General features: G+C 43.3%; 1 protein-coding gene across 1 annotated transcript; it reads left to right on the forward strand.

Annotated features, from left to right (window-relative positions):
• The first annotated feature begins 2,232 nt into the window (after positions 1–2,232).
• On the forward strand, positions 2,233–13,116 carry LOC119824285 (growth/differentiation factor 3-like). The gene is made up of 3 exons (XM_042055829.1): positions 2,233–2,326; positions 8,305–8,383; positions 12,123–13,116. The coding sequence occupies exons 1-3, from the start codon at positions 2,233–2,235 to the stop codon at positions 13,114–13,116; spliced, it is 1,167 nt and encodes a 388-aa protein (XP_041911763.1).
• Positions 13,117–16,520: the final 3,404 nt, after the last annotated feature.

The raw sequence follows: 16,520 nt of genomic DNA on the forward strand, positions 1-16,520 counted from the left end.
AGAGAGACACGATGAAGCTCCCGCCCAAGATGGACTAGTTCGCTAGAATCTTCCCGGTAAGGCACCACTTCGTGGTGCTACACAGAGATTAGATATGGGTTAATCAAGATGTGAGAGTAAGCCCGTAAGAGGCTAAAGCTAATGGGCAAGCAGTGTTTAAAAGAATACAGTTTCCGTGTAATTATTCAGGTGTGTAAAGCTAGCCAGGCGGCTGGGAGCCAGGCGGGAATGCAGGCCCGCCACTCCCATCACTACAGGAGGGAGGGAGGAAAGAGGCTGAGCAAGCAGTGAGCTGTTCCCCTCCATACCTCTGCATCAGCTCCTGCCTCCACAGGTCCCTGCCCTGCTTGAGTTCCTGTCCTTACTTCCTCTCTATGACTACAATGTGGAAGTGTAAGCCAATAAACCCTTTCCTTCCCACATTCTTTTGGTCATGGTGTTTCATTACAACAATGGTAACCCTAACTAAGATAAGGGGAACCAGGAAGAACTAATATGGGAACCGACCATAAAAAGCCCTTCATCAGAGAAAGCCATGTCTCACAATTGCCAGCGTTCAATAAATGGCAGCATGGAGCTCTTTGACCTAGGTCAGAACTTCTGGGTAAGCTTACAAGCAGGCCAGTTACTTACACTGGAGTGGGAACCACTAACCAAAGCCCCACTAACAGAAAAGGAGATTGTTTAACTAGGCCACCTGATCAGGTCATAGGAAAAGTCCAGTGTGTAAAAAATTAAAAGGTTATACCTGAGTAAGAACAGTTACTGGAGAAAGAGAGAGAGGGAGGGAGGGAGAGAGGGAGGAGGGAGGGAGGGAGGGAGGGAGGAGGGAGGGAGGGATAGGGAGGGAGGGAGGGAAGAGGGAGGGAGGGAGGAGGGAGGGAGAGGGAGGGAGGGAGGGAGGGAAGAAAGAAGGACAGTAGTTACTGGTAAAAGAATAGTAACTCCTTCACCTGTTCCTCAGGAGACAGTTGTGGACTGGTAATTCTTAGTTTCCACTTTAGATGTACTCCCAGGAATCAAGATTCTAGCCATATTTTATGTCCCCTTAGATTCAAGAAATAGTATTTTTAAAAACCTCAAATACTTTTTATGTAGTCTGCTCTGAACGGCCCTGACAGCGCCCCATGACTGCTGTGCCACTAACAATAGGAACCCAGCAGTTCAACATAGCCAGATCTCTATTCAGAACAAGGAAAAACTGAGCTATGTTCCGGAAAGCAGAGTCACACGTCAGAATGAACGGATTCATTGACAACAATGATCTTCCAAAATCCTAGGGATTTAGTCTTGGTTATTGCTGAAAGGGGAGATATATACATGAGAGAAATGCTATTCTTATGCTAGTCACTTAGAAAATATGAGAAAACTGCAGACGTATTTAAGTGGATTAAGGCCAGAGGCACAAGCAGGAGCCACTGGAGAAATACAGCGCAGATCAGACGCCTGGGGTACTGCTTCAGGTAATTGTAAGGCTATGAATGGTTGAGGAGGAGGAGGAATAAAATAGAGTAGGGTAGAACAGACCGCTTATTAGATATTGATTTATTTAGTGGTTTATCTAAAGCACTGCTTGCACTGCCTATTGCCAAGTATGACTTCACTGTTACCTAGTACAGAGTGACCTGGAGAAATAACCAAAACAATGGCTGCTGCCCTTAATAGCATAATTACTGCCACGTAGTCCTCTGCAAAATCTTGCTTGCTTGTCACCCACACTTTGTGGTTTTAGAGCACAGAAAGAGAATACAAATGGAACCCGGCCTTTGAGGGGTGACATCTCTTCACCCTTTCTGGTGGTCTGGGTGCTTATTGCAGAAGGTCCCTGCAACAAATGAGAACACAGACCAGCTGCATGGAAGAAGGAGGGTTGCTGCTAAGACATGAACTAGGAATCTAAGAAAGAGCTAAAACATATGAAACAGGGCATCTGAAAGAATACTAGGAATGAAAACATAAATAAATTAAACAAAATTCTGTGGCAAAGTTCCGCAACAGAAGGATCCAGGAGCGGAGCGAGAACATCTGAGCTTGGAGACAAGGTAAGGGAAATGGAACAGTCAAGCAAGGACAGAGATTATTAACTGTCCTTAACTGAATATTAACAGGGAACTGCAACATTCTGAAAAGACCATCTGCAAGCTATAGGCATAGAAGGAGAAGAATCTTGTTCTAAAGGTATAAAAAAATTCTAAAAACAATCGCGACAGTTTTCCAGAGTTAGGAAAAGAGATGCCAGCCAAGATAGCAGAGGCATTTAGTACCAAACAGACAGATGAGAAGAGAACCTCTTTGTGCTGGATAGCTTTGTGCCAGCTTGACACAAGTTAGTCATCTGAGAGAAGGAAACCTCCGTTAAGAAAATGCAGAGCTACATAGTGAGACTCTGTTGGGAGAGGGGGGAAGGAAGGAAGGAAGAAGGGAAAGAAGGAAGGAAGAAAATTTCTGCATGAAATCAGATTATAGGCAAGCCTGCAGGGTATTTTCCTAATTAGTGATTGATGGGGGAGAGCTCAGCCCATTGTGGGTGGTGCCATCCCTGGTTCTATAAGAAAGCAAGCTGAGCAAGCCATGAGGAGCAAGCCAGTAGCACATGAGAGCAAGTAAGTAGCATTCCTCCATGGCCTCTGCATCAGCTCCTGCCTCCAGGTCTCTGCCCTGTCCTGACTACCTCCTGAGTGCTAGAATTAAAGGCATGTGGCATCACTGCCCGAATGTCCCCAAGTTGCTTTGGCCATGGTGCTCCATCACAGCAATAACTAAGACATTCCTTCATCTTAGTTAAAACACTGCATAGACAGCAAAGGAAGCATAATGAAAGCAGCAAGAGAGGAGCCAGTGAGGTGGCTCAGCAGGTAAAGGCACTTTCTGCCTAATGGCCCTGAGGTCATGTTCCAGCATCTGCACTCTGAAAGGAAAGAAGAGAAAGAGACACAATGTCACATATAAAGATACACTCGTCAGAATTGTAGCAGACACAACATCACATATAAAGATACACCCGTCAGAATTGTAGCAGATTGTCTAACGGAAACTTTTGAGACCAGAAGGGTTTGAAATGGCACATTTTAAGTTCTGAAAAGTAAAACTGCCAACCTAGACCACTATACCCAGCAAAACTCTCTGTCATGGTATAAGGAAAAATAAAGTTGTCCGCAATAGAAATTAAGCTAAAGGTGCGTGCGGAGACCAGAGGACAGCTTCAGGATGCTCAGAGGGAGTTTGAAACATCTCTGGTCTCCAATGGGATTTGACTCCTCCTTGGCTTCCAAGGGCAGCAGCATACATATGGTGCACACATATACACATGCAAAGCATCCATCCATATAAATAAAACAAATATTTTAAGATGTATTTATTTATGATAATGTTTTAAATTTATTTTAAAACTTTATTATGAAAAATTGCAAATAAAAATAGCTAGTATTTCTTTAAAAATAAGCTAGAGAAATCTATGACCACTGAGCCAGCCTCTTAAAAAGAGTTCTTTAAAAATCTACTGTACTGAAGAGAAAAACACCCACAAGGCCATAGGAAAAAATAAGCCATGTGAGAATAATAGTTAAGTAAGAGAGAAAGTGGGAAAAATCCAAACACTGAAATATCTACTGTTGGAGGCCATGGAAGTATACAGCAGGTGGCGACTCCCATGGCCTCCAACAACCAGCAAAATGACAGGAGTCAATACAGACAGAAATAATCATGAGTGAATACTAATGGCCTCAATTCCCCAGTGAAAAGATACAGGCTAGTATATTGGCTCAAAATGCAAGAGTCATCTCCTTGTTGTCTCCAAGAAACACACCTTTCTGCAAAAGATAGACACACCTCAGGGTGGAAGGATAGAAGAAAAGGGAGTGGACCTGGAAACAAGAGGAGTCTCGGTTCTAACAGCTGACAAAACAGACTTCAAATTAAAACTAGTGAGGAAGGATTAAGAAGGTCACTTCATGGGGCTGGAGAGAAGGCTCAGAGGTTAAGAGCACTGGCTGCTCTTCCAGAGGTCCTGAGTTCAATTCCCAGCAACCACACGGTGGCTCACAACCATCTGTATGAGGTCTGGTGCCCTCTTCTGGCCTGCAGGCATACATCCAGACAGAATATTGTATATATAATCAATAAATAAATTTTAAATAATAATAATAATAAAGAGTAGAAACTTACATACAGTATAAAATAACCTTAAATTCATATCTATATAAAAAGTCCATGCCAATGTAAAATATTTAAGACTAATAATTACTTTTTTAGTTTAAACAATCTACCCTTTTATCCTATATCCCCCTTTTTTTCCTTTAAAGAACAAGATCCCTGAATCTAACTGTTGTGGAATTTTAGTTTAAGATGTGTTGCATTCATTTATGCTGTGGAACATTTGTTTAATGATGCAAAGGCGTGTTGCATTCTTTCAAGTTGCATTTGCTTATCTCAGTAAATTTGTGTTACTTTGCCTGCCTAAAAGATCTGATTGATCTGATAAAGAGCTGAACCAATAACTAGACAGGGGAGAGATACAGACAGGGTGTCCAGGCAGAGAGATAAATAGGAAGAGAAATCTTGGCTCAATAGAGGAAGAAGGAGTGAGAAAAAGAGAAGAAGAGGAGGATACCAGGAGGTCCAGTCCCATGGCCACACAGCCAGCCACAGAATAAGAAGGACAGAAAGATATATAGAATAAAGAAAGGTAACAACATAGTTAAAGAGAAAACACTATAATTTAAGTTAGAAAAAGCTGACTAGAAACAAGCCGAGCTAAAGCTAGGCATTTATAAGAAAAAAAGTCTCCCAAGTATTTATTTGGAAGCTGGGGTGGTGGACCCCAAAGAGTTAAAAAAAAAACACCTGCATCTAACCTCCTTTGTTTTAGTTTCCTTCCTGACCATGACCAATAACAACTTGCAACTAGTGCCCCTAAACAATGACAAACATCCATAACCTATCAAAGAACCTAAAACACCCACCTCACCTTTTGTGACTGTGGGTATCAAGTTCTCTAAACTGCTTCCTGTTGTCTGGTGGTGACAGCATTTTTATGGGACCCTGAGAAAATTTGGATAATGGTCAAGTCCTTGGGACTAGCTGGACTAGAACCAACTCAACTAGCAGCTTTCAAGTTGTTCTAGATACAGAATTTTTGAGGAAACAGCAACAGAGGCATTCTGAGAGGCTGCATCACCTGGGCTACTTGTCTTCATTTGTGTCTGATCCTTTTCTTCTGAAAACATACAACTTTTGAAGGGTAATATACATATTGACATTAACACAAGTATGGAATGTGTGGTGTGCACAAGTCAGCTAAAGATTTTTTTTGTTCTATGTTTGAGCAGGTAAAAGGCATCTGTCAACTTATAAGTCTGTTTGGGACTACATGACCAAACCTCTCTCCATGCCGTATGAAAGGATGGCATGTGATAAGAAGTCATGAGGACTCTGTGGCCAACAAGATTTACCACGTCTCATCCAGTCTCGGAGCATCTGTCATACATACGGGATCATCATACACATCCCTTACACTGTAGTTCTCCTTGGTTTCTTCCTTCACGTATGTAGCCCAAGATTTTCAGGCAGTCTCCCTGGTCAAATCTAATCTTCATTAATTTGGAAGGAATCCATAGTTTTTGTTTCCTATGGAAACAAAAGCATAATCTCTCCCTCAATGCAACACATTTTCTGACTTCCATTCAAAAGTTAAGACATCCTTAAAATATATATGATGGTTTAACTCTGTTGTTTTTTTCTACAGTCCAGTATCTCTCAGCAGCTGCCATTTTTGTTCATTAGCATTGAAGAAATTCAAAGTCAACAAAGCAACGTACAGGATCCAGACCCCTTGTGTATTTTCCATCTTTATGTGGCTATTTTTTATATTACTTTAATCTTTCTTTAAAGACTTCACTTTGTTATTTTTAAACTACTTATTTACTATATCAATCCCATTTTCTTTTCTTCTTTAGCATCTAAGCACATTTTTTAAGCATTCTGCACCTGTTTAGAGTAAAGACAGAACTGGCTTTACTAAGTGCCTGAAGTGTTTGTTCTCTGACCATATACGCTAAAGCGTAAACTTCTAGGTGGCAGCTAGGCCCTCTGTGACTTAGCTAGCTTAGCAGCTGGCTCCACCTGACCAGCACAGCTCTGGCAAGCAACTGTGTCCAAGCATGGCAGGTATTTCTACCTAGTCTCCTACCCCAACAGTGTGCATGCTGGTCAAGGGCTCAGCTGTATTAAATGGGCCAGGCCTCCGTACACTGTAAACATGAGGCCTGCTTAAGAGACCAAGGTTGCCTAGAAGCCCTGTCTGACTCCTTATTCAGAATTTTTTTAAACTTTCTCGGGGCCTTTTGTGGATTATGTGCCCCATGTTGGGTGCTAGGTATAGTAGCTATTTTTATTGTTCTAGTAATAAGTAAAACTTTGGAGTCAGATATTAGGGTATAAACCTGACTGATCCACAAAGTGATGGAGAAACAAACAGCTGACCCTCCTCACCTCCCTCCCAGATCAAAAAGCCTGTAAATCTTTCCAAGTTCCTCCTTATTTCTCCATGTGCCTCTCTATTTTCATCTGGATCTGCCAAAAACTCTTATGATCTATTCCAGTCAGCTGAAGGTGGACTACACATCTCTGAATCGAGCTTAACTCCACTGGCAGTCTAGAAGCAGTTGTGTAAACAGTCCCCCAAGACATCCATCCCTCAGTGGCAGCCCCCACTATCAAGAAACACACCTAACTGGAACCCCCAGTGGCCACACCTGGAGGATCTCAGAAGCATCCCCTTCCAAGCAACCCACAACCACCATGCTTTCTTACAACCCAGAGAGGGATAACAGAAGCCAAGGAACAGAACATGCACCAACAAAGACAAGACCAGATATCAGCACCTAGAATTGCAACCATCCCAAACCCAGATGCCTAGATGTCAGCACAAAAACACAACCAATAACAGCCAAGACAATATGTCTCCACAAAACCCCAGCGACTCTACAGTAGGCCCTGAGAAATTCAACTGAATAACTGAAGCACAGACAAGGACTTCAAAATAGCCTTTATGAATATGTTAGAGATCATTAAAGAGGAACTTAATAAAACCATTTAAAGAAATGTATAAAAATACAAACAAAAAATGGAAATCAGTGTAGTGGTTCCTCAGAGATGGGACTTGATCTACCTCAAGACCCAGTTATTCCTCTCTTGTGCATATACCCAAAGGACACTTCATCCTGCTACAAACACTCTTGCTCAACTATGTTTATTGTTGCTCTTTTAATAACAGCTAGAAATTAGAAACAGCCTAGATGTCCATCAATGAATAAATCGAGAGAGAAAATATGATATTTTTACACAATGAAATGTTATTCAGGCATAAAAAAACTGAAATCATGAAATGAACAGGTAAATAGATTGAGTGAGATAACTTATGTAAGTATTTGCTTATATGTAGATGTTAACTGTTAAGCAAGCCACAATCCATATAACAACCACAGAGGTAAGGTAGAGAGTAAGAAACTAGGGTTGGGGGACTGACCTTCCTAGGAAGAAGAAATAAATTAGCTAATTATGGGTGGATGAGGTGGATGGGGGGTAGGGCCCAGGAATAAGAGAATCAAATATGGACTAGAGAGGGAAGTGGGGAATAGAAGGAGAAATGGCTAAAACTAAAGGACATTTGAGAGGCTAATGGAAACCTAGTACAGTAGAAGCTTCATAAGATACATACATATATGAAGGGGATCTAAGTGAAATTGCCAAATAACAGGGGAGACAAAACTCAATCGGACATCTCTTGTCACAAAATGAAGCTTCCAGTACTAGTAATGGGTTACATCTCATTGAGTTTGTGGCCAAAGGGGTCCCATGAAAACCACCCAGACAACCCAGGCTGTTGGTGGCACTCCACAAACTGACAGTAAAGCCCTGTTGCTGAAGACAACACCTACACGATTCATTGAAAATGGAGATGTCAAGTTGGAACCCACCTAGAGCCTTCATTCCTGTGGAAGTTACTCTGTATGGTACCAAGGGAGAAAGGTAAACACACACCAGCTCAGCTACAAACCCTTCTATCTACAATGGTGACCTGTCTGCAAGATACGTGGGCGCAATAGTGGCAGGAAGCTTGTGGGAGTAACCAACCAATATCTTAAGGCCCACTCCATGAGATGGACCGCATACGCAACTCTGCTTGGGCAGCCAAGAACCTAAGACTAGATAGACCAGAGACCTAAGGAAAAACCAAATACTACAGTTCTGCTGCTGGAATGGAGCAGTAAGGAGACTCCTGATGACAGTCTGCTTTACTCATAGACCTGTGCCTTGCTCTTCCATCAACAGAGAAGCTTCCTCCTGCAGCAGATGGGAACAAACGCAGAGACCCACGCAGAGAGTAAGAGACCTTGGAACACTCAGCCCTACGTGGTATGTCTCCATCAAATCCCTCCCCTCGGTACTCAGGAAACCCTGCAGAAGAGGAGGTAAAGGGATGGGGGACACAAGGAATGAAGGCCTTCTAGACACAGCAGAACTAGAGCTCCCATGAACTCACAGAGCCCAAGACAGCATGCACTGAGCCTGCATGGGTCCGCATCAGACGGGGTCCTAGAGCTGAAAGAAGAAACAGACATACACCCCATCCCTAACTCAGAATCCACCTCTAATTAATAGTCACTTGCAGATGAAATATTATTTTTCTCCAAGACAGTCTCACTGGGGTAACAAACCACTCTTAAGAGTAGGCCCCATGCCCAGAAATAGACACAAATCAAACTTAATGGCATCTTCTGAGGTTCTTTGTCTCATAATGATACACCTAAGTTTTTGGTGGTGCTGGGTTTTTTTTTTAATCTTATAGGTCCTTTAAATATATGTCACAGCTTCCAGTTTTGTGTTTTTATAGAATTTCTGTGTATAAAGGTGTGTCTCTGTATCTAAACACATATTATGCTTTTTCTTTCTTTCTCTTCTTTTTTTGTTTGTTTGCTTGATTTTTTGGGGTTTTTTGTTGTTGTTGTTGTTGTTGTTGTTGTTTTTCAAGACAGGGTTTCTTTGTGTAGCCAGCCCTAGCTGTCCTGGAACTCATTCTGGAGAACAAGCCAGCCTCGAAATCATAGTAATTCACCTTCCTCTGCCTCTTGAGTACTGGGATTAAAAGGACACCACCACTTGGCATTTTTGTGCTTTTTCTTTGCCTCTTTTTCTTGTTTAGTTTTGTCCTATTCTGGTTTTTTGTTTTGTTCTGTGTTGCTTTGCTTTATCTTACCATACTGTATTTTATTTTATTATTATTCCTTACACGCTTGCTTGTTTTCTAATGAGAGACAGAAAGGGTGTGGGTCTGGATGGGAGAAGAGGGAGGGAATAGGGGAAATCATAATCAGAATATAATTTTGGGCAAAATATATTTTTGGGAAAAGAAAACAATTTTCAATTAAAAAAAAGAAAAGATCAGCCACATAAAAAAAGAAACCTTCTAGGGTACAGCAAAAGCTGTACTAAGAAGTAAGTTCACAGCTCTCATTCCCTCCGTTAAGAAACCAGAGAGATTCTTGGCTGGAAAGATGAGCTCAGAGGTTAAGAGCATTTGCTGCTCTTCCGGAGAACCCAAGTTCAGTGACCAGTGCTCACAGCTGCCTAGACAGTCCATGGCTTCTAACTCCAGTTCCAGTGCCTAACCCTACTGGCCCCCTTGAGCACTGGCACACAGGCTCTAAGACCCACACACATGCTCAGAATTTAAAATAGAGTAAACACTTTTTTAAAAACCAAAAATATTTCAAGCCAACCATGGTGGCTCATGTCTTTAAGCCAAGCACTCAGGAAACAGAGGTAGGCAGTCTCCCATGTGTTCGAGAACAGCCTGGTCTACATAACAAGTTCCAGGTCAGCTGAGGCTAAATAGTGGGACCCTGTCTCAACAAAACCAAAAACGAACAAACAAAAATTCAGAGATTTCAAATAAATAATGTAATGATACCCCTCAGAGCCCTGGGAGTAGGGGACCAAATCAGAATATGGGGGAAAAAGTATTAAAATCAAGAGAGGCTGGGCGGTGGTGGCTCACGCCTTTAATCCCAGCACTCGGGAAGCAGAGGCAGGTGGATCTCTGTGAGTTTGAGGCCACCTCCCACCCTCCCAGGGCCGACAGATGTACTTCACCTTCGCCTCTTCAACTCGGGTGTTCCTCAACAGCACCAATGTCCTGGCATCCCGGGGTCCCGCTCTGCAGGTCCTGTGGCTAGGCTGGTAGCTGAAGGTGGCGCCACCACTTTGTGTGCTGTTAGCCTGAGCGTGGACTCCTGGTACATCCACCGGCCAAAGAGCTGGGGCAGCCTGGGCCAACCTGGGTGAAGTCGGAGCAGCGGTGTGGGCTGAGAGTCAATGAGGTCCGATGACTGCCTTGGAGTAGGCGCTGCGGACCTGTCGCCTACAGGGAAACTGAGGCTGGTCTATGAAAGCTGCTCCGTGTGGGCTGGTCAGTCAGTTGCCTACTGAAGCCACCCCCAGAATGCCGAATTTCTAGGACTCCTAGTTTGAGACCCTGAGGCTCCTCCAACCTGCTGCTCTTCTCCTACCCCCAAGTCCCCGCCTCTGCACCTCAAGGCCCCATATCCCAGACACTCATTCTGGGCCCTTCACCTAAGCTCCTCACATCCAGAGGAGGAGCTCCTGCCTGGGTTACCTGCTCATAAACCTGCTCCTGCCTGCCTCCGTTAAACACCAGGACTCTGCCATAGATAGATAGATAGATGATAGATAGATAGATAGATAGATAGATAGATAGATAGATAGATAGATAGATAGATAGAAAGCAATATTTGAGTGCTTGCTTTTTTTCCAGACAACCTGAGTTGTTCAGCTCCCAGTGCCTGTTAGAGAGTCCACAGACACCTCTAGAGGATCTTGCAGGAGTCTCTGCAACCTTAACAGGCTACAAAAAGACAAGCCACGGAAGGAAAGAATGCAGTTTGGCTTGGCCTGCCTCGGTAACCAGTCTTGGTTCAAACTTCAGGAGTCTGACCCCAAGTGGTTTGTTTTAGGTGTGTTTAACAACAGCACAATTTGATGGAAATTACTCCGGTGACAGCTGACTCAGCCCCACGCGCACAACAAAGCATACCTAAAGCTCCTTGAGGAACAGAGCAAACCAAGTACAGGTCAGACGTGACCACATCAAAACGCTTCCTAAAGTCCATAAGGAGAAAATCTACAGGGTGACTGGGAAAGCAAATTTATGATAAAAGTCTGGGGGGGAGGATCTGGTTTTGGAAACGTCTCTAGCCACATAATGCAAAGGTCACCAGGCTAGTAAACACATCTGTTCCCAGCCTTCTGGGTGGAAAACAAGTCTTGCATGTCTTCCCTTGAAGGAACAACCCTGTGTACTCAACACTCCATGTTCCCCTAGTGCTTATCTGTGAGCACAAACATACCTCCTATGTCTCCCCTTCTTATTTTTTTTAAAGAGAAGGTTGTGGCTGTAATAGAGGTCAAGAATGAATGGTTAGGCAAGCGTGATGGAATTGTGAGAATAGCTAGCAGGGGACCCAGGAAAGAGGAAGGCCATCTTAACCATGATGCTCATTCAAATATCACTTGAGAGACTTCATCTCTTTATGCAGATCATCAATTTGAGCAACAACAGTTTTATAGAAACCTGGCACATTAAAGCAACACATGCCAGGAAATTGTTGACAACCAAGATTATGCTTGAGCAACAAATAATTTACAGTAGCTCTATTTTTTAAAACAGATTCTCTCCAGGTAGTGGTGGCACATGCCTTTAATCCCAGCACTCAGGACGCAGAATCAAATGGATCTCTGTGAGTTCAAGGCCAGCCTTGTCTACAGCGTGAGTTTCAGGACAACCAAGGCTACACAGAGAAACCCTGTTTCAGAAGCAAATCAAAACAAAACATAACAAAATCAGTTCTCAATTCACCCATTTCTTGATTAACTTCTGCTACTATTTTTTTGCTGTAATAGTAGCAGTTTTACTAATCCCACAGGCCATTTCTGTATTCTGGTCATCGCTTCTGGGACTAGGATAAAAACAATCCTTAGCTTGACAAAAGAGCATCATCCTGTCTCCTATTACAGGCGTGACTTTTATCCCTTCTGACAAAAAGGAATCTGAGGGAGAAAACGTCTTCACCTCGCAGGTTCCAACCTGTGCCTCGCTTCTTAAGGAAGATCTTCCAGGCTCGAGAAGCCGGCGGGGCCTCGCAGGACTTATGCTACGTGAAGGAGCTGGGTGTCCCTGGGAACCTGCTTCGGCTTCTCCCAGACCAGGGTTTTTTCCTTAACACACAGGAACCCTCCCGAGATGTCTCTTGCCTACAGAAGTTCCTCTACTTTAACTTGTCTGCTATCAAAGAAAAGGGGAAGTTGACCATGGCCCGGTTGACTCTAGACTTGGGACCCAGGTCCTACTATAGCCTGGGCCCAGAAGTGGTGGTGGTGCTGTCTGTGGTTGAGGAGCGTGGTGTGTGGGGGCGACCCCACCCTAAACCAGGCAGGATGCTTGCCCTGCAGTCTGTCCCAGGCCCTCAAGGTCCACTGCACTTCAACCTGAAGGATGTGGTCAAGGATCGGAACGGCAACCGACTGAAGAGTTTGGGCTTATACTTAGAGATTCTGGCCAAAGAGGACAGCTACTCTGGGGAACATTTCCAGGTTGAGAACACCTGTCGCCGGCTGAGGGGTTCTCTTCATGCCTCCCTGCTGGTGGTGACCCTCAACCCTGACCATTGCCGCCCTTCTTCCAGAAAAAGGAGGGCAGCCATCCCTGTCCCCAAGGAGTCTTGTAAGAATCTCTGCCATCGTCACCAGCTGTTCGTCAGCTTCCAGGACTTGGGTTGGCACAACTGGGTCATTGCCCCCAAGGGGTTCATGGCAAATTACTGTCATGGAGATTGTCCCTTCTCAATGGCCATATATTTGAATAGTTCCAACTACGCTTTCATGCAGGCACTGATGCACGCGATTGACCCCAAGGTCCCCAAGGCCATCTGTATCCCCACCAAGCTGTCCCCCATTTCCATGCTCTATCAAGATAACGAAGAGAACGTCATTCTCCGACATTATGAAGACATGGTAGTTGACGAATGTGGGTGTGGGTAGAGGAAGAGGAAGGAATGGTCTTAGGGTAATTTCTTTAATAAAACTTCCATTCTGGCCTATAAAAAAAAAAGGAATCTGAGTTGACAAGCTGAGAATTACCACGTAATACACTCAGAAGACATAGCAGCATTCCGTAGTATTATATCTTTTTTGTTGTCCTCTCAATGTCTTAGCTTGACAAGTTGAAGTCTTGATGTCTCCCCTTGATGAGTTGGTTGTCTATCTTCATATGCTCCATTTGTCTGGTGGTCTCTGGGAGGCTGTCCTGGTTGGATGCATCAGACTGGGAGCCATTTGGGACTTCATTTCCTGGAAAAACATAAGCATAGCCTCACTGTGATGTTAGAAGAACATCTGGTCCTTTCTGCTAATTAGTTTCTAGATCTTTCCATCTTACATTTACTGTAGGTTCTGTCTCCTTTAGGGTAAAATGCTTTAGGCAGCAGAAGCATTATTCTTTGAAGTGAAAAAATTTAAGGTAAGCATGGCTAAAAGTAGCATGCTATGTAGGTATCTAGGTAGGTGTATATACCCACTTTTACTTTTAAAATTTGCTATTTAAGTATTTGATGATGTCATTCCACAATAGCTTGACCCTGTGAGTTGTACGGGATTCCAGTAACATGATTAATATCTCACCAATTGCAAAATTCCTTAAAGCATTTGCTAGTATTAGCATGACCATTACTAGTTTTTAGTTGGAATGAGAGTCCTAGAAAGGAGAAGGGGTACAATACATGACTAATGGCATCCCAGGTATTTCTGCTCTGTGAGCAACTGTAACAATCACATCAGAAAAAGTATTGGCCGTTACATGAATATTTTAAATGTCCAAATTCTGAGATATGAGTAATATCTGCCAAGTAGCATTAGCTTTTAGCCCTCGAGGATTTATTCTGCCAGCAGAGGGCAGTGGGGTGAAAGAAGGAGAGGGGCAGGCTCAGATGCTCATGACGGGAAGAGAATCTGTGCCTGTGGGATCTTGCGTTTGATGAAGAAGTTTGCGGGATTTTTGAGCAGTCGGGTAAGGATGTATTGGGACGAGGAGGAGACCAGCGCATCGGTTTGAGCATTAACAGATGTTAACCGACCTGAAAAGTCAGAATGAGCACAAATATAAGTTATGAACAAAACGTTGCTATTGTCTTTACGACGTCTGGAGGGAGAGAAATAATTGTGGGGTTGAATTTTAAGTCTTGTGATTTCTTAAAGAGAAACAGTTTGAACGCAATATGCAGAGTCAATTGAAATATTCAATGCTAAGAAACATCTAATACAGGATGAGTGATTGCCATGAATCCAGACTGTTGAGCGCTCTCTCTCTCTCTCTCTCTCTCTCTCTCTCTCTCTCTCTCTCTCTCTCTCTCTCTCTCTCTTTCTCTCTCTCTCTCTGTGGAGTATGTGGAATTTATTTGTATATAAAACATAAACTCCTTGTCCTTTTGAGGAGCCATCTGTAAAAGCATTAAAGGCAATCTCTATAGGATTTTTAGATGTAATTTTAGTTAATGCCTATGAGGTATGTCCAAAAAAGTCTTAGAAGGGATCTTTAGGATAATGAGTCTCTATAGATCCCAAGTGACATGCTAATGCTGCATGTCAGTTATTATCAGTGTGGAACAAATAATCAACCTGCATTTTATTAAATGGCACCATGATTTCTTTAGGCTCTTAACCAGTAAATTGCTTAAGAAGTGTCCTTCCCATTGTTATGAAGCCTATAATTTCCTGTAAATAAGATCGCTGCAGAAAATTCTGACATGCGTAATTTTCTATAATACTATTTACCTCGCTGATATGTAATTCCAGTAGGTGATAAGGAGGAAGGATAAGAAAGTAAGGGATTAATTCTATGAGCTACATTTTAGGAGCAGCATTATTTAATAAGCTAATAACTCACTCTGCCTTGGGTGTTATGCTTCTTGCAGAGTTTAACCAAAAGTCTCCAGGAAGAAATTAAAGGGCAGAGTTAAATCTTTGATGTACCCAACTGACATGGTCCAATTTTTGTAAGTAACTGAGGGTGCACTGTTTGGGGAGTTTGAAGCTGGGGGGATGATGGTGAATATGTTGCTGAGTAATAATATAGCCTCAATAATTAAGAGAGAGAGCACTCGGGAGGCAGAGGCAGACGGATCTCTGTGAGTTCGAGGCCAGCCTGGTCTACAAGAGCTAGTTCCAGGACAGGCTCCAAAGCCACAGAGAAACTCTGTCTCGAAAAACAAAACAAACAAAAAATAATTAAGAGAGAGGAATGCCATACGTATCATTGAATTCCTGATGCCTTGGGAAATTTACTCGGGACTGGCTCGAGCTGGCTTGAGTACTTCATTTTGTTATGTTGACATACGGTGGTATTTTTCATCCTTTGTGCTTTCACTGATTTTGGCTCACTGGCAGTTTGTTGTGTAAAGTAGGGAAAGACAATGAAAATTGTTGCTTATCATCAGGATGTGAAGGAACAGAGAACACGCAGTCTTTTAAGTCAAGTACAAAAATCTAATGTTCTTAAAAGTCCTTGTAGGATGGGGCCCTGGCTGAAGGGGCCCCACTGCTTACATAGTAGCTTTTATGCCCCTGAGTTCATGTAACAGGCAACATTTAGTCTTTGCCTTTTATGAACTACAGAACAGGGGGATTCCAGAACTAACTAAAGGTTCTGTATGTCCTAGTTGCGGTAGTTCCTGTACTGAAGTTGGGCCTGTTTTAATTTTTCTGCAGGAAGGTGCCACTGATCAATCCATATTGGGTCAGCCTTGAACTAAGAGAAAACAAAAAAATCTAGGGGTCTATAGGTCAGCCAAGCCCTGGCACAGAGGCATGCGCATCCCACTCATTCTACAGGCAGCACTGTCTACGGGTAGGGGATGGGTATGGGACTCCTTTCCCTTGACTGAACCCCAGGGGGAGGGGGTGGATCGGGCAAAAGGCTCTAAATTCCCATTAGGTCAGCTGCCTGGCTCAGTGATGTCAGGACCGCTGGGAAACCCTGGCAGCGAAGGATTCTGCCTGCTCTACCAAGTTGTGTGTATGAGTGGCGTATGTGTCTGTCTGTCTCTGTCTCTGTGTGTATGTGTGTGTCTGCATGTCTGCGTGTCTGTGTGTTTGTGCATGTGCGTGTGAGTGTGTGTGTGAGTGTGTGTGTGTGTGTGTGTTATGATCCTCCTGCAAGGGTCCAAGCAACACATTACTGTACTCCAGACTGCAAAATAATTGGCAAGGAATTAGTTGATCCCCTTTTCTCTGGGCTCTTTCTATATTAGTTCCTATGCATTTCCAGTTATCAGTACCAGTGGTTCCTTGTTCAGGAAACCAAGAATCAGATTTTACAATCATTTGTACAAAGTTGCAGAGTTTACTCTCAATACTTTGCTTCCCTGGATTTTTTGTTTTGGTTTTTGTTT

Source organism: Arvicola amphibius, chromosome 10 (genome assembly GCF_903992535.2).
Source record: "Arvicola amphibius chromosome 10, mArvAmp1.2, whole genome shotgun sequence".
Classification (NCBI taxonomy): domain Eukaryota; kingdom Metazoa; phylum Chordata; class Mammalia; order Rodentia; family Cricetidae; genus Arvicola; species Arvicola amphibius.